Genomic DNA, 23,066 nt, shown 5'->3' with positions numbered 1-23,066 from the left:
CTTGCCAGACTTTGCCGTGCTGGTGAGATACTCTCAGTAGCTTGCCAGGCTCTCCAAGAGGGGCAGAGGAATCGAACCCGGGTCAACCGGGTTGGCCGTGTGCAAGGCAAACGCCCTACCCACTGTGCTATTGTTCCAGCTCTGCTTTATTTGTTTTGTTTTGTTTTTTGGCTTTTTGGCTTTTTGGGTCACACCTGTCATTACTCCTGGCTCTGCACTCAGGAATTACTCCTGGTGGTAGCTCAAGGGACCATATGGGATGCTGGGAATCGATATTGGGTTGGCCGTGTGCAAGGCAAATGCCCTACCTGCTGTGCTGTCACTCCAGTCTCCTCCAGCCCTGCTTTAAAGTAAACTATGCAAAAGACATAAGAGAAGGAGAAAAGCAATATTTGACTTACAGTACAAGTCTAGTGTCCTTAGAAGGATCTGACAAGTTGGGGAAGAGAGCACAGAAAAGAGTTTACAGAAAAACACGGAAGAATGGGAGTGATTCAGGAGCACTGTGATGGGTATAACCTGATAAACCTAAGCTCCCTGTGGCAAGGGAGAAAGGTCAAACTGATGTTATCCTATACTTTATAAATTATCTTTTTTATTCTTCTCTCCTTTTAGAGTAGTTCTGATTATTTTCCTTCTCTCAGCAGATACTCACTATTTTCTGAGTAACTCCTTAACATGATTTGGAAAATTCTTCATTATCTCCCCCTGCTCCCTTCCTGTTCTTATATGTGATTGCCCTACATTTTGTCTTTCAGTTATACTTAGCTAAAAATTTGATTTTGTTCTCCTGAATTTATGTAAACATATGGTTTTGTCTTTCTGAATTTATGTTTCCTCTTCTAGAATCCCATGATCTCCAAAAGTGGTTCAGGCACCCCATTTATGTTTATCTCCATAGAACCTTATGTTTATCCATTGTATTACACTTATACTCTATAATGCCTAAAGTCTGTTTTTCATCAGTCCCAGATGGGAGGCTCTTTGATGGCTGAGACCATTCTTGACATCTGAGTGTGGTTTGGTAGAAACAAGTTTTATGGGAAAAATAGGAATTCCATTTTGGACAAGTGATTTTACGTTGTCTGTGATTTGTTCCAGCTGGATATATCTAACCAATGGTAGTGTAACTCAGCCTAGAGCTCAGGAAGTGTCAGACCTATATTTGGGGATTATTTGCATAATTGTAATAACTGAAAACAATCATCAACAAAACAGGAGTGGATACCATCTTCCCAGAAGTCTGTGACAAAAGCAGGGTTGCTGAAGTCAAAATCTAGTAGTGAGAAAATACCTCCCAGGAGTAGGGAGCTGTCAGCATTATTAGATGTTTCAGTGGGAGCCACTGGATATGGTGATGTGGGTTCTGTAATAGAATTATGAGTAGTTTTAAAATGGTTGGAGGAAGACATTTTGCCTGAATTCCTGTACCTCATATAATTCATATCAAGCCTCGTTGTAGATCTCAAAAATGAAATCTAGGGCCAAAGATATGGCACAGAGGGTAGGGCACTTGCCTTGCATGCGGCTGATCTGGGTTTGGTAGTCCCCTGAGCCCTACTAGGAGTGATCCCTGAGCACAGAGGCTGGCGTAAGCCTTGAGTATTGCTAGGTGTGGCTTCAAAACAAAAAGTAAATTAGATCAATCTAACATGTGTTTCCTGTCTATCCACTTGCTCAAGGTAGAAATCTAGTAGGAAAATTGAATTATTCTTTTGCCTCACCTCCATTGTTTATTTACCTCATCATATCTTACTGGCTCTATTTAAGTCATATTCTGTCCAGTTCTCCTTTCATTCAGTTCTCAACACTGTAAGTGTGCTTTATAAAATGAAAATCTGCATATCACAAATTAGTGAAAACATCCAGCATTTGACCTTGTTCTTTTCACACTCTTCTAGTTAAAATCCTTTGCTGCTTGTTCATTAACTTTTAGGACAAGGCAGAGTGTGGTTTATAAAGACTTTTATAACCCAGTATTTTCTTACTTTTCCAGCCTCATATGTAGAGGCAATCTTTTCCTTATAATCTATAGTCAAGTTTTTTTAATTTACTTACATTTTTCAAAACCCAGTATGTGCTCCAGGCCCTTAGGCTTCTTGTTTCTCACTCTGGAATACTCTTTGTTTAATCTTTACTTTGCCGCTTTTTATTCATCACATTTCAGCGTAGACACAACATGTTCTAGGAATTCTTTCTTGATACCTTTAACTTATGTCTCCACAGTGCTCTATACAATGCTGTTAATTCTTCCTCTTACTTACCAAACTGTTATGTAATTCCCTGCACTGTGATCTCTACGAAGGCAAGATCTAATACTTTTACTTATTCATGTCCTCAGTACTCAGCCCTGTAACTTGCTCAAAGTAGACACCAAACTATTATTGAGTACTTGGTAGGAAAAAATGTTTGCTTTAAGACTTTAAGAGAAGGCAAGGAAGATTGTATGGACTATGGGGGTCTTCTTAATTCTGTGTTCCTCTAAGATGTCATCTGATGTTTAGAACTTAAGAGTTCAATTATGGTTTTTCAGCTATTGGGTTTTTTGGCTTGTTCATCTGTTTTTATTTTGGGGTCACACCCAGCGATGCTTAGGGTTTACTCCTGACTCTGCACTCCAGAATCACTCCTGACATTGCTTAGGGGACTGTATGGGATGCCAGTGACTAAACTTGTGTCAGCTGCATTATCTCTCTGGACTCTGCAGCTATCTTTTTAATAGGTAATATGTATACTATTGTTCTATGTAGCTAGGCTGGAGACCTTCTCATATTTGTTTCTACCAGTTTGAATTGAGAAAAAGTTACATAGTGGAAGGAGAGAAGGAGAATAAAGATTATATGTGTAAATAATATGGTGACATTTGAAATACTTATACTTAGAGATTGCTCATTATTTTGTTTCTAACCACAGTAAGTTTCATATCTTTTATTCTACAGTTATTTATTTCATTACATCTGCCAAGACAGGATTGTTTATCTTTGTATCACTGATGATGTAAGTAACTGAATACATACTGTTATTTAACTTTGTATACTGCTGATAGAATAGGTTTTTAATTATCTGTATCTGTGGTGGGCAAATGTAATTGAACTTTTCATTGCTAGAATTTTCCATATACTTTGCATTTATTATATTAAACAACAAATGTAAGAAAGGTTAAAACTTGATAAATGCAAGTTTCTTAAGGTTTTTTTAATTTTGGGGTCACAACCGGCAAGGCACTCCTGACTCTGCACTCAGGAATTACTCCTGGCGGTGTTCAGGGGACCATATGGGATGCTGGTAATCGAACCCGAGTCAGCCGCATGCAAGGCAAATGCCCTACCCACTGTGCTACTGCTCTAGCCCCAAGTTTCCTAAGTTTTGACACAGTTTTAATTTAACCTCTTGCAACTTTGACATTTATCCTGTTGTTTTGTGAGAATTGATGTTCAAATTCAGTCCCTTTGATATCAAATACTCTCAGAAGTTATCAATCTGAAATATGAAGTAGATTGTTTTTTCTCGTCAATAGGGGATTTTTTAAATGTTTGTGGAATTTGGGGTAACAAACTTACAATGAGTCATTATCTTTTTGGCAAACCTATAGCTGTGTTTCATAGGCCCTAGACCCAAAATGTTTAATAACTTTTAATGTCAGTGTCCTTTCTTCTGCTCTCTACAGTGTTGGCTTCCTTCTAGACATACCTTATTATATACTATATAATATGTATTATATATAATATATATAATACATATTATATATATTTACTGGACATACTAATTTATTATGTCCAGTAAAGAGGAAATGTTTTCTAATTCTATTATTGTATTATTAAAGAAATACTTCCCAGAAGCATACCCTTCCCTCCCTCTGCTTTCAAAATGGACTTCTTTTTATTTCTTATTGGCCAAGACTAGTGATTTACTTAATTCTAAATTTATTACTCTTACTTAGGATGGCACAGTGAAATACAGATAAAAGTCATCACTTTTAGGACGGAAATGCAGGAAGAGGATTTCAAATGTACTTTTTTCCTTCTTTCCACTATCATACTGTTCAAAATCAGCTCATTAGTTTTTGAATGAAATATTAGAATGATCTTTTGGAGAATTTTATCATTTCAACAATACTCATGCCAGAGATTCTTAAAAGGTTAGACTATATCCACAGTAAAATTTTTAATATTAAAAAGTAAATTTAAAACACTTTAAAATTGGGGCTGGAATGATAGCACAGTGGGTGGGGCATTTGCCTTGCATGTGGCCGACCTGGGTTCGATTCCCAGCATCTCATATGGTCCCCTGAGCATCGCCAGGAGTAATTCCTGAGTGCCGAGCCAGGAGTAACCCCTGTGCATCGCCAAGTGTGATCCAAAAAGCCTAAAAAAACGCTTTAAAATTTTATCATAAAATTCAAATTAAATGAATAAGTAAATCACTGACAAGAGGCATGAAACAGATATGATTGACACTAGTAGGGGTCTCAGCCTTTTTGTGTCACAGATCTCTTTGATGCTTGTGGGCTCCTCCAGAATGTTTGTAAACTTTTGAAATAAAGCACATGATTTTAAATGTACCGATTTTATTGAAATAAAAGATTGAGGTATTTTAAGATTAAAATAGTAATATCTACTTCTTTATGAATTCTTAAATAATAAGTATTCGATATGCCAGACACAGTAACAACAAAAGTCTCCAATGGAGACGTTACTGGGCCCGCTCGAGCAAAAGTATAGTAATGAATCTAATGTAATGGTAACTTTGAAGTAATGGCACACAAATGTCATTTTGAGATGTCAGTTATGAATGGTATATGAAAAAAGGATCTCTTGGTTACAAAGCCACAGTGTTGTTTAATATTCTGATTTGTTACCTACATTCATAATTGAAGTTAAAATTAAAAATCAGTGAAAAGAATGTTGTAGGTTGTTTTCTATGAACCAGTTACTATATCTTTCAAGATGATTTTTATTGAAGCTTATCATATATATTATAGAAAATATCACAAATTATTAATTATTAGGTGAATGAATTTTCATAAAAAGAACATTCTTATAAGCAATACCTTGACCATCAGTGAGTACTATTATCCCCAGAAACCCACTCACCGTAAAGCTCCCTACCATTATTTTGTTTGCATTTTTTTAATTTTTATTTTGGTCACTGTGATTGTTACAGGTTTAAAAAATACATTTAAATAGACCACTTAAATTTGTACCAGTGACCCCAGTGACCCCAGTTCAAGAAGCCCTGGCTTAGTTAGACTAAAGATCTGGGTGAATTAGAGATGAATTGCAAGTGCAGTGATCATCTTTGTGAGTTTTATTGCTGGTTTCACAGGATTTTCTTGGAGCATATAAGAAATTGCACTAACTTTGGGATGATCAGATTGAATTCTTTTTTGATTGAGCTATTATTTTATCTATATATGTGTATATATGTGTTTCAACAGTTTTGAATTTCCTAGAATTAAAAATGCTTCACTTATCTTTTCAACCATATCACCTCTATTGAGAAAAAATCTAGGTTATGTCAGTACTATTATCTTTATGTTTTTGAAAGGCTATGCTATTAGTATGAATTTGTTAAGTATCTTCTTGTGCAGGAAATTTCACAAGGTCCCATGAAAGGAATGAAATTATAATCAATTCCTGCCTGTAAGTTTTATCTAGGTAGCCTTATCCTCAGTTGCCAGTAATACAATATTTCAAGTGGATACTAATTTCTTTCATTTACTAGTTGTTGATTTTTTTCTGGCTAGTTATATTTTCTGGTTTGTTTTCTTTATCTGAAAATGATTTTGCTACACCACTACTCATAAAATCTTTGCTCAGTAAATGTTAACTGGTGTTATAGTTTTTATTATGTTAATGATCAATATCATCGTTGACTTTCTAAAGTAAACTCTGCAATGCTGTTTTTCCAGGATTTTGAACGTTCCCGAGCCTTTAATTTTCTGAATGAGATCAAGAAGAGGTTCCAGACTACCTATGGTTCAAGAGCACAGACAGCACTTCCGTATGCCATGAATAGTGAGTTCTCAAGTGTCTTGGCTGCACAGCTGGTAAGGTCTTTCTCAGAATATAGTATTTTGATTTCTGTCTTCTTTATTACTTTAAAGCAGTGTTTCTGAACTTTTTTTTCCCAACCGTGACTGCCTTCTAACCTTGTTTTCTTCCCATAACCCCCATGTCCTACTGGTTGACATGACATGGATCCCCACTTAGGTGATTTTGTCCGTGGTATCTTGGAATATCCTGAGTCTTACAGGAGGCCATATGCCCTGCAGATGAAGAAAGCTGCCTTAAGGCACCATGAATATAGGAGAAAACATTTAAAAAAATATATATATATAAAATACATATATATGTATATATTTGGGGGCCACATCTGGTGATGCTCAGGAGTTGCTTTTTGCTTTCCACTTGGGAATTAATCCGGGCAGTGCTCAGGGGACCATATGGGATGATAAAGATCAAACTTAATACATCAAGATCCTCCGTGAGCTGTATTGCGGATTCACTACCAGGATCTCACCATTCTAAAAGGAAGTGATCATCGACGTCAGGAGAGGGGTTCAGCAGGCTGATACCATTTCACCAAAACTCTTCAAGTACCACCCTCGAGAACGTCATGCGACGACTGGAATGGGAAGGAATGGGAGTAAAGATAGGTGGCCGGCAACTACTCCACCTCCACTTCGCTGATGACATTGTTTTAATAACACCAAACATCAGCCAAGCGGCACAAATGCTGGCCGATTTTGACCGTGAGTGTGGAAAGGTAGGACTACAGCTGAATCTTACAAAGACAATGTTTATGAGAAACAGCCTCATTCCTGATGCCCCATTCGCTCTCAACAGAACGAAACTCTCTGAATGCAACAGCTATGTGTACCTAGGTCGAGAAGTCAACATGACAAATGACCTGGCACCTGAGCTGCGCAGGAGGAAGAGAGCGGCTTGGAACGCCTTCAAGAGCGTCGAAGAAATAGCTAAGAGGACGAAGAACCTCCGGCTCCGGGCACATCTCTTTGATTCCACTGTTCTTCCTGCATTAACATATGCCTCAGAGACCTGGGCCCTACGCAAACAAGATGAGAACGCCATTCAGGTCTCCCAAAGAAGAATAGAAAGAGCTATGCTTGGAATATCACGTTTCACTCAAATGAGAAAAAGAATCCGGAGTTCTGACCTCCGTCAACGATCAAGAATCAGGGATGCTGTCTTGTTTGCCAAGGTGTCAAAAATCAGATGAGCTGGTCACGTAATGAGATTTAAAGACGACCACTGGACTAGAGCTGTTACTGACTGGATTCCACGGGATGTCAAAAGACTGCATGGCCGCCCACCTACCAGATGGTCAGACTTCATCAAGATCATGAACGATCGGTTTGAGGCTCTTCATGTTCCTAGAGCAAACAGACACCATTGGGCTACACTAGCATGCGACAGGGACGAATGGAGACGTTACTGGCGCCCACTCGAGCAAATCGCCGATTAACAGGAAGTCAAGTGATCAAGTGATGACTCTCCTAAGGACGTCTCACTGTAGATCTCAGATTACAGTGCTCAGGCCAGATTAGTCGTTCCTAACCCTAGCAGGGTCCTAATTTAGCGTTACCTTTTGGATCATGACAGAATTTGTCCATGACCATGCTCTTAACTTAGAGTTAAGTATTGTGGCACTTTGACCTGGCCCATTTTGATGCCAGGGTAGTTCACAGCTTTCTCTAGGTTCATCCCTCATTGGGACTCTACTTTTTGTGTGCTTGGAAGTTAGAGCAAGTAAAGTTTCAGTGAGAGAACAGATGCCCTAGAGTGAATATTCAGAGTCAGTTAACTCCCAAGTTACAAAAGCATAGCATTAACTGTCTTCCTATGTTAATACAAAAAGGACATTGCTCTGAAGCTACTATAAAAAAGGATGTAAGGAGAAGAGAAAAGCAATATTTACAAGTTAACAGTGTCCAATTAGGAGATACAGGTGATTGACAGGTTGGGGAAGGAAAGCACAAAGAAAGAGGTTACAGATGAACACAGAGGAATGGGAGTGCCTCCGGAGCACTGTGATGGTTGTAACCCAGTAAACCTAAGCTCCCTGTGGCAAGACAGAGAGGACAAACCAATTTTATCCTACACCAACATAATAAGCTTCTGTGGTAAAGGAAAAATCAATTGGGACATTTTAGGTTAGACAGCTAATACTTGGTTATCTTTTCTATTTACAGCTGTAAGAGTATCTCCAGATTGTCAAGTACAGGGCCAAGAGATAGTACAGGGGGGTAAGGTGTTTTATCTTACATACAGCTGACTTACATTTATTTCCTGGCATCACATAATGGTCCCTGAGCACCATACTATGAGCGATCTCTGAGCACAGCGCGAGGAGGAAGCCCTGATCACAGTCAGGTGTGGCCAGAAAAACAGAAACAGATTGTCAAATGCATTGACACTCGACAACTTCTACTACCCTCTAATTACAGAAAGTTGCTCAACATGGCAAATGGCTTTTTATTTTTTTTTATTGAATCACCATGAGACACTTACAAAGCTTTCATGATTGACTTTCAGTCATAAAATGATTGAACAACCATCCCTCCACCAGTTTACATTTTCCACCACCAATGTCCCCAGTATCTCTCCTGCCACTCCCCGAGCCCCCAACCCCACCCCACTCCCTGCCTCTATGGTAGAGAATTTCCTTCTTACTCTCTCTCTACTTTTGGGCATTATGGTGTGCAATATGGATACTGAGAGGCCGTTATGTTTGGTCCTTTATCTACTTTCAGCACACATCTCCCATCCCAAGCGATCCCTCCAACCATCATTGACTTAGTGATCCCTTCTCTATCCCAGGTGCCTTCTCCCCCAGCTCATGAGGCCGACTTCCAATCGTGGAGCAAATTTTCCATGATCTTCAAGGGTCTGTCATAGCTTGTTGCATTTCTCTCTTCCCCTACACTCTGTTCCATGCAACTAATTTTCCATTTTCTATCATTGTGAGTTTATTTTGGCTTTTCTAGAATTTCAAATAATATATTCATACTATTTTATACTCTTTTGTGTTTTACTTGGTTCAGTGTAAAGCCTTTTATATTCATGCACATTTTGTAAATTATTATTTCCTTTTTAATGGAGTAGCTTTGACTATACCACAATTTGGATATCCAGTCACCTTTTACTAGAGAGTTGAGTGCTACCAATTTTCACTTATTTCAAATAAATCTGATATTTATATTCTTCGACAAATATTTGTGTGAGCCTTTGTTTTTACACATTTTTGGTAAAAACTCTGGTATAATTGTTGAGTCATACAGTGAGTGATATTTAAATTTATAACTCATCAAGCTTTTTTTCCCAAAGTGGCAGATAATTTGTTTTCCCACCTGAAATTTCAGTTTTTCTGCATCCTTATGCACAATTATTATAGTCTGTGTTTTTAATTTTATTTATCTATCTGAGAATGTATGTAATGGTAATTCATTGTTTTTATTTTCACTTCCCTGATGACTAAATTTGAGACTTTCCAAAGTGCATACCTTTATTATTAAACTATTTGAATGTAAATATGTAAGTTCTATTTTTGTTTTGAGAAGAAGTTACTGTAGCTGAATACCTTCTTTTTCACTTACCCTTTGGATGTTCTTCTTAACATTTTTTTCAGAAAGGCAGGCACCCTACCTGCTGTACCATTACCCTGTCTCATAACATCCTTTTTAAACTAGAAAAATTATATAACACTTTATTCCTATATTTCTCTGAAATATAGGGGCTGGAGCGATAGCACAGCGGTAGGGCATTTGCCTTACAAGCAGCCAACATGGCCGACCAGAGTTCGATTCCTCCACCCCTCTCGGAGAGCCCAGCAAGCTACCGAGAGTATCTCACCCGCACGGCAGAGCCTGGCAAGCTATCCGTGACGTACTCGATATGCCAAACACAGTAACAACAAGTCTCATGATGGAGATGTTACTGGGCCCACTCGAGCAAATCGATGAACAACGGGAGGACCATGATCAATTTCTCTGAAATCGTCTTCTAATTGGTTATATATCTTTATTATTCAATCAGTTGGTTCATTATTCCTTCCCTTTAGTAAAAATTTATGTATGTGAGCCTGTAAAAAATCACCAAAAATACCAGTACAAAGTAAACCAATAGGTCAGCTGGTAGCAAAACTTTTTTTTTTTTGGCTTTTTGGGTCACACGTGGCGATGCACAGGGGTTGCTCTAGGCTTTGTACTCAGGAATTACTCCTGGTGCTACTCAGGAGACCATATGGGATCCTGGAATTGAACCTGAGTTGGCCTTGTGCAAGTTCCCTATTCACTGTACTATCTCTCAGCCCTGGTAGCAAAACTTTTAACCTAACCAATTTGTTATTTTAGTTCCAGGTCTCTGAGGACCCTCTGTACAAATCTCTGACAGTTTTCTTGTGTACAAATGATATTAATAGCATTTTAATCATAGTTTTATTTATTTGTTTTTACTTTTTGAGTCACACCCAGTGATGCTCAGGGGTTACTCCTGGCTCTGAACTCAGGTATTACTCCTGGTGGTGCTTGGGGGGACCATATAGGATGTGGGGATTGAACTCAGGTTGGCCGTGTGCAAGGCAAACACCCTAGCCTTTGTACTATCGCTCTGGCCCCATGTTTTTAATTGATTAAATGATATCCCCTATCTGAAGCATTTATCATACTGACATGATAAGAATATTATGTATTAAGTACTTCTTATTTATTGACATTGATAATAATTTCAAAATAAATACGATCATCTGTGTCTTACGTTTCTAGATAATATAAAGAGCCACTGAAAATAGGATAATTACTTAGATCCCAACAGATAAAAGTAGATGATCAATAAAAAATAAATTATTTCAGTTCTGCTTTGGGGGCAGGGTTTGGGGTTCAGGGTGGAAACATTCGAAACATGATGGTGGGAAAGTGTAATGGTGGTGTGATTGGTATTCAAATATTAAATGTAATTATTGTGAACAACTTTATAAAAATAAAATAAAAATTACAAAAATAGATGGTCAGAAGCTGGGTTGTTTCCTACCTCATCATGCTTAAGAATTGGGGAACATTTTGGATTTCCTTTTCATGTCCTGTTATCCCTGCTCCAACTACAGATACAATTTATTTAATTTATTTTTTTCTTTTTTTGGGGGGGGTCACACCTGGCGATGCACAGGGGTTACTCCTGGCTCTTCTCTCAGGAATTAACCTGGCGGTGCTCAGGGGACCATATGGAATGCTGGGAATTGAACCCGGGTCGGCCACTTGCAAGGCAAATGCCCTACCCGCTGTGCTATTGCTCCAGCCCCTATATTTCTTAATTGTATGAGATTAGGTTATGTAACATCTTATTTCTGCCTGGACTCCCAGACATATATTTGATATTACAATACCTTTAACTTTATTTCATTTTAAATAATGTGATACTTTTTATAATGTCATATTTATATTTCCTATATGATTATTTTAATGCTGCATTTATCCCAGGTCTAATAACTATTTTTGAATGAAGTAACATATATATTGTATCAGTAGAGAGATAATTTTATGGCATTCTTCAGTTACATTCCTTTTTCTTTTGTTTTTCTATTATAAATAATGTCTGCTCATCATAAATTAAATCTTAATTTCTTATAGAAACACCACTCTGAGAACAAGGGTCTAGACAAAGTAGTGGAGACTCAAGCCCAAGTGGATGAACTGAAAGGAATCATGGTCAGAAACATAGGTAAGCTTCATGGAATAGTCCACATTCATTGGGTAAAAATGATAATAGATGACTTGAATGGGATCAAAATATAAATAGGTTGAATTAATACTGTTATTATATACTCTTGGAAACTATTAACTGAGATATGGAGATAACCTAACCTATGATATTACCTAACATATGATTTGTGTCTTAATAGGGATTACTGGTTTAGTTCTTTATTGTAAATTTGTTTATTTGCTTAGGAAGTCTAATTTCTGAAAGTTCAGCAATTCAGACAGACATTTTACAGGGAGGGGATAGGAAGTAGAATTTACTAGATGGCATGTCTAACGAGGGGGAATTTTTGAGACTATTGAGTGTTGTACTATTGTCCAGAGGTATAGAAATCGGCATAGGGATTTGGCCCCACAGCCATGTAGGATGAACTACTTTCTTTTTTTTTTTTGACCTCAAGTTTTTATTTTTATTTATTTTTTAATTTTTATTAGTGAAACACCAAGAGGTACAGTTGTAGACTTACAAATTTTTGTGCTTGGGTTTCAGTTATACAATGATTGAGTACCCATCCCTCCACCAGTGCCCATTCTCCACCTCCAGTGATCCCAGTATCCCTCCCACCCCACCTCCATCCCCTCCATCCCACCCCACCCGTATGGCAGGGCATTCCTTTTTGTTCTCTTTCTCCTTTTGGGTGCTGTGGTTTGCAAAAGAGGCATTTAGTGGCAATCATGTTCGGTCTATAGTCTACTTTTAGCATGCAAGGATGAACTACTTTCAGTGTGACTGAAATTGTGTCTTCATACTCCTTTGCATTAAATGTATAAAGCCCCATTTCTTGAAGAAGTTGCAAGGGAACTTTTACTTGGTCCATCTCAGAACCTTAGTCACATGCCCTGTTTGGTAGAGATGATTGCACTTGACTTGTCCAATGTGGACTCTAGGCACCATGCCCAAGGTTTTTCCAGAGGCACCCCTCATTCTAATGTGGATCCTGAGAGAAATTGTGAATGTCCATTGCAAAGGATCATTTCTCTGTCACTTAGGACAGCCTATGCAAGCAACAGCCAGCATATGCTACCAAGGAGACTGTTGTTCATAGCCTGTTTTCACATAGGATATCTTAGGTATAATTTTATCAGTTTTGGCTAGTCTGCATAGCTGATAATGATAAAGTATTTGATCTCCTTAGAAAGCTATATTCTTGATTAAGAGAAGTAGACCAAACAACCTGACTTATTCTTCTATGTCAGTTTCATTGGTTTATGTTTCATTACTAGACCATCAATTTTATTTTTAATTGAGAATAAAATTATTTAGATTTATGGTGAGGGTATTTTTTAAAAAGCATTGATACTTCACAGTATATTCCCTGCCAACAGCATAATCACCAGATAATCTCATGTTTTCAGTCCCTACCCTAGACTTTAGTCACGGTCACAGTCCTCCCGTTGTTCATCGATTTGCTCGAGTGGGCCCAGTAACGTCTCCATCGTGAGACTTGTTGTTACTGTGTTTGGCATATCGAATACATCACGGGCAGCTTGCCAGGCTCTGCTGTGACCTACTGAATCTTGCCAGGCTCTGCTGTGACTTACTGAATCAAAAGTGGTAGGGGTTGGATCCAGTAGTTGGTGTTTTATAGGCCTTTCCAGAATCTCCAACACAGACTCAAGTTTGTGATTCATTTTGTAAAATGTATTTTCTAAAGGGAATATCTCACAGACAATAACTTTAGTAAAATCAAATTTAAATTATTATGTAATAGTTTTATAAGATTTAAATGTTAGTTTTTATAAATGATCATTTGATTATAATTATTGCTACATTTGAAAAATGCATTCAGTTTGGGATTGGAGAGATAATTTTGGGGTTAAGGTGCTTGCCTTGCACATGGCCAGCCCTTGTTTCACCGGGGCTTCGTCCCCTGCACCACATGTGATCCCTGAACATTGCCAGGTGTGACCCCAATCCAAAAAGTATATATTAAGGTAGCATTTCTTTATAAGACTATATGTCTTGGAGGCCAGAGTGATAGTATAGCAGATTGGGCACTCACCTTGCACATGGTAAACCCAGGTTTGGTCTTGGCATCCCATATTGTCCCCTAAGCACTTCCAGGAGTAATTACTGAGTAACCCTCGAGCATTACCAGGAGTGGGCCAGGAGTAACCCAGGAGTGGGTCAGGAGTAACACTCGAGCATTACCAGGCGTGGCCAAAGCCCCCTCCAAAAAAATAAGAGTGTGTGTCTTATAGACAAATGTTTTAGAGTAACGTTTCAGGCTTCGTCAAATGTCAGTTACCACACCATACCTAACATCACAGTGCCAGAGCCCTTCTACCACAGTCTGTTGAACTCCCTCCTCCCTTTCAGCTTATAACCTCAGTTCTGTGGTCAAAATCCAAGTGCTTTTTTTTGTTTTCTGTTTTTCTTTGAACTGTGTTCCCTAGCTCAGATGTTTGTCTTGAATTTAAAGAAGCTTCTTTAACACTTTTAGCAAGACTGGTTTCAAGACTCTGAATTCCCTAAGTTATTGCCTGTTTCTGAAGCTCTGTATCCTTCCTTCAGTCTGAATCACAGTCTAACTGGATAGCATATTCTATTTTTTAATTGAATCACCGTGAGATACAGTTACAAAGCTTTCATGTTTGAGTTTCAGTCATACAATTATCAAACACCCATCCTTCCACCATTGCACATTCTTCACCACCAATATCCCCAGGATACTCCTCCCTTTACACCTCTCCCCTTGTCTCTATGGCAGACAATTTCCCCCCCATACTCTCTCTACGTTGGGGCATTAGGATAGCATATTCTTGACGATCATGATCATGATCATCCTGTTTGTCAATTGCCTCGAGCGGGCACCAGTAACATCTCCTTTATCCTAGCCCTGACATTTTAAAAAGTGCCATATTCAAGGCTCTTTCAGGGTTAGGAGAATGAGACCCATCATTGTTACTGGTATTTGGCATATTGGGTACGCCACGGGAGTTTGGCAGACTCTGCCATGTGGGCAGGTTACATTCATTAGCTTGCCAGGTTATCCAAAGTAAGAATGAGATAGTAAGATGTCACGCGGCAGCAAATGCGGCCGTGCACTTCCAGGAGCTGGTTTTTATAGTCTCTGGTATAAAGATAAGTCTAGAACTCCAGCTACATATAGATATAGATACACATATATATAAACTCTAGTATATTTAATATAGTACAAACTCAATACATCAGGATCCTTCGTGAGCTCTATTGCGGATTCACTACCAAAATCTCACCATTCTACAAAGAAGTAATCATCCATATCAAGAGAGGGGTTCGGCAGGGTGATACCATTTCACCAAAACTCTTCAGTGCCACCCTCGAGAACATCATGCAACAACTAGAATGGGAAGGAATGGGAGTAAAGATAGATGGTCGGCAACTACACCACCTTCGCTTTGCTGATGACATTGTTTTAATAACACCAAACATCAGCCAAGCGGCACAAATGCTGGCCGACTTTGACCGTGAGTGTGGAAAGGTAGGACTACAGCTGAATCTTACGAAGACAATGTTTATGAGAAACAGCCTCGTTCCTGACGCCCCATTCGCTCTCAACGGAATGACCATCTCCGAATGCAACAGCTATGTGTACCTAGGTCGAGAGGTCAACATGACAAATGACCTGGCACCCGAGCTGCGCAGGAGGAAGAGAGCGGCTTGGAACGCCTTCAAGAACATCGAAGAAATAGCTAAGAGGATGAAGAACCTCCGGCTCCGGGCACATCTCTTTGATTCCACTGTTCTTCCTGCATTAACATATGCCTCAAAGACCTGGACCCTACGAAAACAGGATGAGAACGCTATTCGGGTCTCTCAAAGAGGAATCGAAAGAACTATGCTTGGAATATCACGATTCACTCAAATGAGAGATAGAATCCGGAGTTCTGATCTTCGTCAACGCTCAAGAATCAGGGACGCTGTCTCATTTGCCAAGACATCAAAAATCAGATGGGCTGGACACGTAATGAGGTTTACAGACAACCGCTGGACTAGAGCCATTACTGATTGGATTCCACGGGACATCAAAAGATCACGTGGACGCCCACCTATAAGATGGTCAGACTTCTTCGTCAAGACCCTAAATGATCGGTTTGAGGCTCTGCATGTTCCTAGAACGAACAGATACCATTGGGCTACGCTAGCACGCAACCGGGATGAATGGAGATGTTACTGGCACCCGCTCGAATAAATCGATAAATAACGGGGATTAAGTGATTAAGTGATAAATATATTTAAGATAATAAATCTTTCATCTGAAACTTTTTTTTCCTTTTTGACATTATGTTCATTTCCTTGAGGTTTTGTACTACACTCCTCCATTCTCTTTTGCTTGTAGACTTCATAGATATGCTGTGACTCTTGTGGGACTCTTCCTTTATATGTATTTTACATTTTTTGATCTGGCTGCTTTCACTATTCTATCTCAATTTTTGGCTTTTGTCATTTTGAATACAATGTTTCTTGGAGGTCTCCTATTTGTGTCTATTTTTGCCCCTACACTTCGGGCCTCTTGTATATGGTTGCCTGTATTTCTCAACTCTCACAAATTCTTACCTGTGATTTCTATCAGTTAACTATGTGCGATTAAGTATGATTCTTCATCAGATTCATCTTCCTGTTACGCAGGAACTCCAGTAATTCTTATATTGTTCATTTTGAACTCATCTGATAGTTCTCTGGTATGCTGTTCTCTTGAGAGGCAGGCCACAAGACCTCAAGGGCAGACTACAGAAAATCAGTGAGAGAACAGGACACTAACAGACTTCATGATACAGAACCAGTGTGAGAACACTGGATGTAAAGGGTCAGAGCAATTGAACTGCCGGTATATCAAGTACAACATGCACCATACACCAGAGAGGTATCAGTGTGACATGGTCATAGAACAGTGGGGCACCCAAAACGACCTTCTTAAAGCTCATAAATAAATACACTTTCCTTAAAAATGTATTGAGGTGTCATAGATTTTTTTCATGTTTTATCACAAAATATATTTTTCTTGCCTGAAAATAGGATGAGCTAGCTACTACCATATTATGTACAACAGATGCATAAAATTCCCAGAAAAAATGTTTTTTTAATCAGCTGATTTTGCTCGATTTGCTCGAGCGGGCCCAGTAATGTCTCCATTGGAGACTTTGTTGTTACTGTGTCTGGCATATCGAATACTCTCGGTAGCTTGCCGGGCTCTCCGAGAGGGGCGGAGGAATCGAACTCGGGTCGGCCATGTTGGCCGCTTGTAAGGCGAATGCCCTACCCGCTGTGCTATCGCTCCAGCTGATTTTAAGAACTTATTTTTAGAATAAAACAACAGATTTAAAATGTAGCAAAGATGGGGCTAGAGCAGTAGTACAGTAGGTAGGACATTTGTCTTGCACAGATAAACCTGGGTGTTGGGTAACACTTTGCTGCTCCCCCAGGGAGCTTAAGGTTTATTGAGCCACTCCTGCAACAGAGTAACTGAGGCACAACTAATAATCCTATATTGCTTATATTTTTCCTTTATGTCATTTGTATGGCTTATTTAGCGATGTCCTTTTTGTATAGACACAGGAAGACAATTGATGCTTTGCTATGTAACATGGGAGTTAATGGACTCTAAAATAATATTTACTCCTGGGCATCCATATTTACTTGACTTAAGCCTCAGATGCCTTTAGTTTCTAGCACTCCAAGAGTAGGGTCCCAATGAGGGACTGATGGAGCCAGGGCAAGCTGTGAGCTACCCTGGCATCAAAATGGGCCAGGCCAACCACCATAATACTTAACTATGTTAAGAGCACGGTCATGGACAAACTCTGTCATGACCCAAAAGAGGTAACTGAATAAGGACCCTGCTGGGGTTTGGAAAGCTAACCTGGCCTGAGGACTGTGGTCTGGAATATATAGTGAGATGTCCTCAGGAAGAACCAAACTTTAAGTTTGATATCTCTTACTGTGCTCATACAAAATGACATTGCTAGAAATATAAGAAGTAAATTTACTACAACTATTTAAGTAGATTATTAGCTGAGGAAAGAAGAAGGCAACACATCCTGGATGGAATCCTGCCCTTGAGTGGATCTCCTAGTAATCTGGAGTAATCTCCTTAGATGAGATTTTGCCCTTGAGTTGATCTCCTGGAGGAGTGGCCTTACCTCTTTTTGCTGATTTGTTAATGTTCAACCCCACCTTTGTATCCCCACCCTACATGATTTCTATATAAACTATGTGGTAAGGGGCTGGGTGTCGTTAGATTACGAGGCTATGAGGTCACCAAGGTCACCATGGTCACAGAGATAGAAGAGGTGAGAAGAAGAGATCAGATACTGAAGGAGACAATGGCAGCAGACTAGAGAGCATGAGACACAGAGAGTGAGATAGAGCACAACAGCACACATAGAGGCAGAGCACAAAGGAAGAAGATAGAAAGAGAGCACAGCAACAAAGAGAAGACAAGAAGACGCGGAGGAAAACTGAGACATGGGAGACTTTGAGGTCTGCAAGGAGACTAGGATGATGGAACTGTGATGACTGAGACTACAGCCTTAATGACGACTACAGTTGTGCCATAAAGAGGGAGATGGGACGATACCAGGGAGTCCGCCCATTGCCTATCCTTTGCCCGGTGTCCCAGAAGAGCCTGGGGAGGCTGCTCCCGGTCCTCTGAACACCATCTCTACATCCTGCCTGTGCAGAGACTGGAATACTTTCAAAAGAATGAAAGCAACCAGTGCTGGCATGGATGTGGGGAGTAAGGGACGCTCTTTCACTGTTGGTGGGAATGCCCACTAGTCCAGCCTTTTTGGAAAACAATATGGACAGTCCTTCAAAAACTAGAAATTGAGCTTCCATATGACCCCGAAATACCACTTCTGGGAATATATCCTGAGGGTGCAGAAAAGCACAGTAGAAATGACATCTGTACCTATATGTTCATTGCAGTACTGTTCACAATAGCCAAAATCTGGAAACAACCCAAGTGCCCTAGAACAGATGACTGGTTAAAAAAACTGGTACAGGAATTTTGCTCCATGACTTGGAGGCCAGTCACACATGCTAGGGGAAAAGGGAGCTCAGATAGAGAAGGGAGCACCAAATAAAGGATGTTGGGAGGATCTTCCCAGGATGGGAGAAGCATGCTGAAAGTAGACTATGGACCAAACATGGTTGCCACTCAATGCCTCTTTTGCAAACCACAACACCCAAAAGGAGAGAGAGAACAGAGGGAATGCCCTGCCACAGATGCAGGATGGGATGGGGGGGATGGGGGGTGGAAGGGATCCTGGGATCCGTGGTGGTGTGAAATGGGCACTGGTGGAGGGATGGGTATTTGATCATTGTATAATTGTAACCCAAGCACAAAATTTGTAAGTCTACAACTGTACCTCATGGTGTCTCACTAATAAAAAAAAACTGGTACATCTACACGGTGGAATACTGTGCAGCTGTTAGAAGAGAGGAAGTCATGAAATTTGCTTATAAATGGATAGACATGGAGAGTATCATGCTAAGTGAAATGAGTCAGAGAGGGACATACATAGAAGTACTGCATTCATTTGTGGAGTATAAAATAACATAACATGAGACTGTCACCCAAGGACAGTAGATACAAGGGTCAGGAAGATTGCTCCATAGTTGGAAGCCTGCCTAATACTCTTATTTTAATCTTTATAATATGGTTAACTGTTTAGCAAACCATCCTATTACAGCATTCTTTTCCTCTATTTACCTTTATCAGTGGTCTATTCTATATGTTACCATGTCACAAATTAATGTTTTTTTCCGTTGAAAAATTCTTACATGGCAAGTCTAATGAACAGTGATGAACTTCCTCAGCTTGGGTGTGCTGGAAGTTATTTGGTTTTTCTTCATATCAAAAGAAAACCCTTGCTTGTATAGAGTATTCTTAGCTGACTTTTTTTCCCTTCCAACACTTTGAATATATTGATCCACTCCAGGCCAATATGTTTCTTCTGAGAAATGTGCTGATAGTATAATCAGGGTGAGGGTTGGGGTGGGGAGTTAGTGGGTGGGGAAGAGATTCTTTTGCATGTCTTTAGGACATAGAAGTTTTTGGAGGTTTTAAATGTTTGTTGCTGTTACTTTCTGTTTTTATAATTTCATCATTTATGTTTGCAGAGAGTGTGCAGGACTTTTCATACCCCAGTTCTAAAAGCATACAACTCAATTATTTTGAGAGTTCCCCCTTTTTCTCTCAGATTATATATTTGATATATGGATTAACAAACTATAGCCTTTATATCATATCTGGCCTGCTTCTTGTCTTTCTATATAAAGTTTAATTGAACACATATATGCCCACTAATTTACCTGTTTATTATGTCTGACAGAGTTCAGTGATTTTGACAATTTGGCACACAAAATCTACAATATGTTGTATTTGTCCTCTTATAGAAAAAAATTGGTCAACAGCTATTTTAATTGATAAGTTTTTCTTTAAGTCTTTTAAAACTTAAAGATATAAATCTCCTGTAGCAAATATGATTTATCAAGAATGCCAACTATAGTATCAGATTTGACTTAAAACAAATATAAAAATTGCATTTTTAATAAAACATATTGTTTTTCCAATATTTTCAGATCTGGTAGCTCAGCGAGGAGAAAGATTGGAATTATTGATAGATAAAACAGAAAATCTTGTGGATTCAGTAAGTATGGGATATAATATTTTAAAGGATGTGAAGAATCTGTTTGATTACTAACAGCAGGAAAATACATTTAATCCAGTACTTTAGTGATTTTTTTCCTTTTCCTTTCTATTATGTGAGTATAATAATGAAGATAATGTGATAGAACAAATAGCTATGATGCATCATAAGCCATGGAAGCTTTGTCTTGAAAAATTTACTCACTATACAGGAATGACTCTTTAAGGCTTGGATTGATGCTCATATAATATGGCGCCTCACCTTCACATGAGTCTGTTCTCTGTACAATTTATAAAACATGAAGTGTATAGGATAGTTGTGAATAAGTACTGAAAACTGGGCATTTTGCCCACTTTCTTCTTTAACAGCTTGAGCTTCTCTGGTATCAAGAATCATGATTATAAAGGGACAATAAGCTTAAACGAGGAAGTGTGTCCTTGTGACCTCCTTGTGACATATGTGTATGTGGTTTTTTAAAATTTTTTTTATTAGTGAAACACCATGAGATACAGTTGTAGACTTACAAGTTTTTGTGCTTGGGTTTCAGTTATACAGTGATCAAGTACCCATCCCACCACCAGTGCCCATTCTCCATCCCTACCAATCCCAGTATCCCTCCCACCCCCCCCCCCCCCATACCTCAACCCACCCTGCCTCTGTGGCAGGGTGTTTTCCATTAGGTAGTAAAGGAAGATACAGGAAAAGAAGATACATATGCAGTGGAATGGAAAGAGACTGGGTGTGTAAACTCAAGAAGGGGGCACAGCAGACAGCGGCAGTGACTCTATCTCTCCCGCCGCCCTCGTTTGGTAGTCTCACCCTTCTTCCACCCCGGGGAGGTCGATGGCGATGGTCAGGCAGAGGAAGGAAACGAGGGCCAGGCTGGTTGGGATTAGTCGCAGTTTATTCCGATCCTCTCTCCAGCCACACCAGTCTCTCTTCTCTGCCTCTGCCCCCTTTTTCCCATTCTACGGTCTCATTATATCTCTCTCCATGAGGAATTGAGGGAACAATTAGACATAGGTAATCAATAGGGGTAGAATCAATAGGGGTAGAAATCTTAGCCTCAGGGAAAGCCGCTCCTAGGACAGATCCTTTCTCAGCAGGATGACCCACCCTAGAGCAGAATCCCAAGGGTGTGTTTCTCCTCTCCTTGTCCACAAGTATATAAGAATATATAATATAAATCATTTTGTAAGGATGCAGTAAGAAATATCTCAAACTTAGAGAATTGCTCTCCTAGGGCCATCTCGATCTCAGACTACAGTGCTCAGGCCAGATAGCCTTTCCCACCCCTAGCAGGATCCTAGTCTCGTCGTTACCTTTGGATCATGACAGCATTTGTCTATGATCAAACTCTTAAGTTATAGTTAAGAATCGTGGCACTTTGACCTGGCCCATTTCGGTGCCAGGGTAGCTCACCACTTGCCCTGGGTCCATTCAGTCCCTCGTCAGGACCCTGCTTTTGGGGTGTTAGGAACTAAGGGCAACTGAGGCTTAAGTTGAGAAAGCAGATGCCTGGGAGTGAATAATATTCAAAGCCAATCAAATCCTTAGGTACAAAGCATAATGTTAATGGTCTTCCTGTATCTACACAGAAAGGGCATTGCTTTAAGGTAAACAGTTCATAAGGCATAAGGAGAGGAGAAAGGCAATATTTCACTCATACAAATAAAATCATAGATTTCTGGGAAACTGACCTTACAAATTAACAGAGTCTGATTAGGGGGAAAGCTGATTAACTGGGTGGGGAGGAGAGCATAGGGAAGACTGTTTACAGATAAACACAATGGAATGGAAGTGCCTCAGGAGCACTGTGGTGGGTGTAACCAGACAAACCTAAGCTTCTCGTGGAAGAAGGACAAAGCAATGTCACCCTACAACTGGGATCACTTAAAATTTGATCTATGTAATTGCACATTTTAATGTAGAATAGAAGTTAAAACCTTGAGGTGATCTTGTTCAGTGAGTGATGTTGTTTGTGGGGACAAGATTATAATAGTTAAAATCAAACTCTCAAATTAGTCAACGTATATTTGAATTCAACCTATGCTTCTTACTGTGTTGCCTTAGGCAAGGTACTTAAACTAACTCTCAGTTGTCATCATCTTTAAAATAGAGATGTACATACTTTACAGTGTTTGGGGGGTTAAACAACATAATGATACAAAATGCCTAATAGTATATGACACATTTTCATTTTTCATTTCATCATCCTGTTATTTGTCGATTGCCTCGAGCAGGCCCCAGTAATGTCTCTTTCATCCTAGCCCTGAGATTATATTCAAGGCTCTTTAGGAGAATGAGACCCATCATTGTTACTGGTATTTGGCATATTTGGTACGCCACGTGGAGTTTGCCAGACTCTGCCCTGTGGGCAGGCTACATTCAATAGCCTGCAAGTTTGTCCAAAGTAGGAATGAGACAATAAGATGTCATAACATGACACAGAGCTATTTAAATGTTTATTTCGTGTCAGAGAGATAGTACACATAGGGTGCTTGCTTTTCATGCACCAATCTGAATTAGATCTGCACACCCTATAGTGCAGTCTCCTGTCCCCGCGCCTGGCTGTCCTCTCCAGGGCCCCTTGGAGGGGAGCAGGTTGAGCTTTCCTCCCCGCCCTGACCAGGGCTCCGGGAGCCAAAGACCT

At 39.6% G+C, this 23,066-nt stretch overlaps 1 protein-coding gene across 1 annotated transcript in view; it reads left to right on the top strand.

Annotated features, from left to right (window-relative positions):
* The window catches only part of LOC130017683 (vesicle-associated membrane protein 7), a 69,246-nt gene that overhangs the window by 15,655 nt on the left and 30,525 nt on the right, over positions 1-23,066 (top strand). Inside the window, exons 3-6 of the mRNA XM_056108417.1 lie at positions 2,940-2,997; positions 5,912-6,049; positions 11,648-11,738; positions 20,346-20,413. Coding sequence (XP_055964392.1) covers positions 2,940-2,997; positions 5,912-6,049; positions 11,648-11,738; positions 20,346-20,413 — 355 coding nt within the window. The remainder of the gene's footprint in view (positions 1-2,939; positions 2,998-5,911; positions 6,050-11,647; positions 11,739-20,345; positions 20,414-23,066) is intronic.

This window comes from Sorex fumeus, unplaced genomic scaffold (assembly GCF_029834395.1).
Source record: "Sorex fumeus unplaced genomic scaffold, SorFum_2.1 ptg000208l, whole genome shotgun sequence".
NCBI lineage: Eukaryota > Metazoa > Chordata > Mammalia > Eulipotyphla > Soricidae > Sorex > Sorex fumeus.
This window is presented reverse-complemented; position numbering and strand designations above follow the sequence as displayed.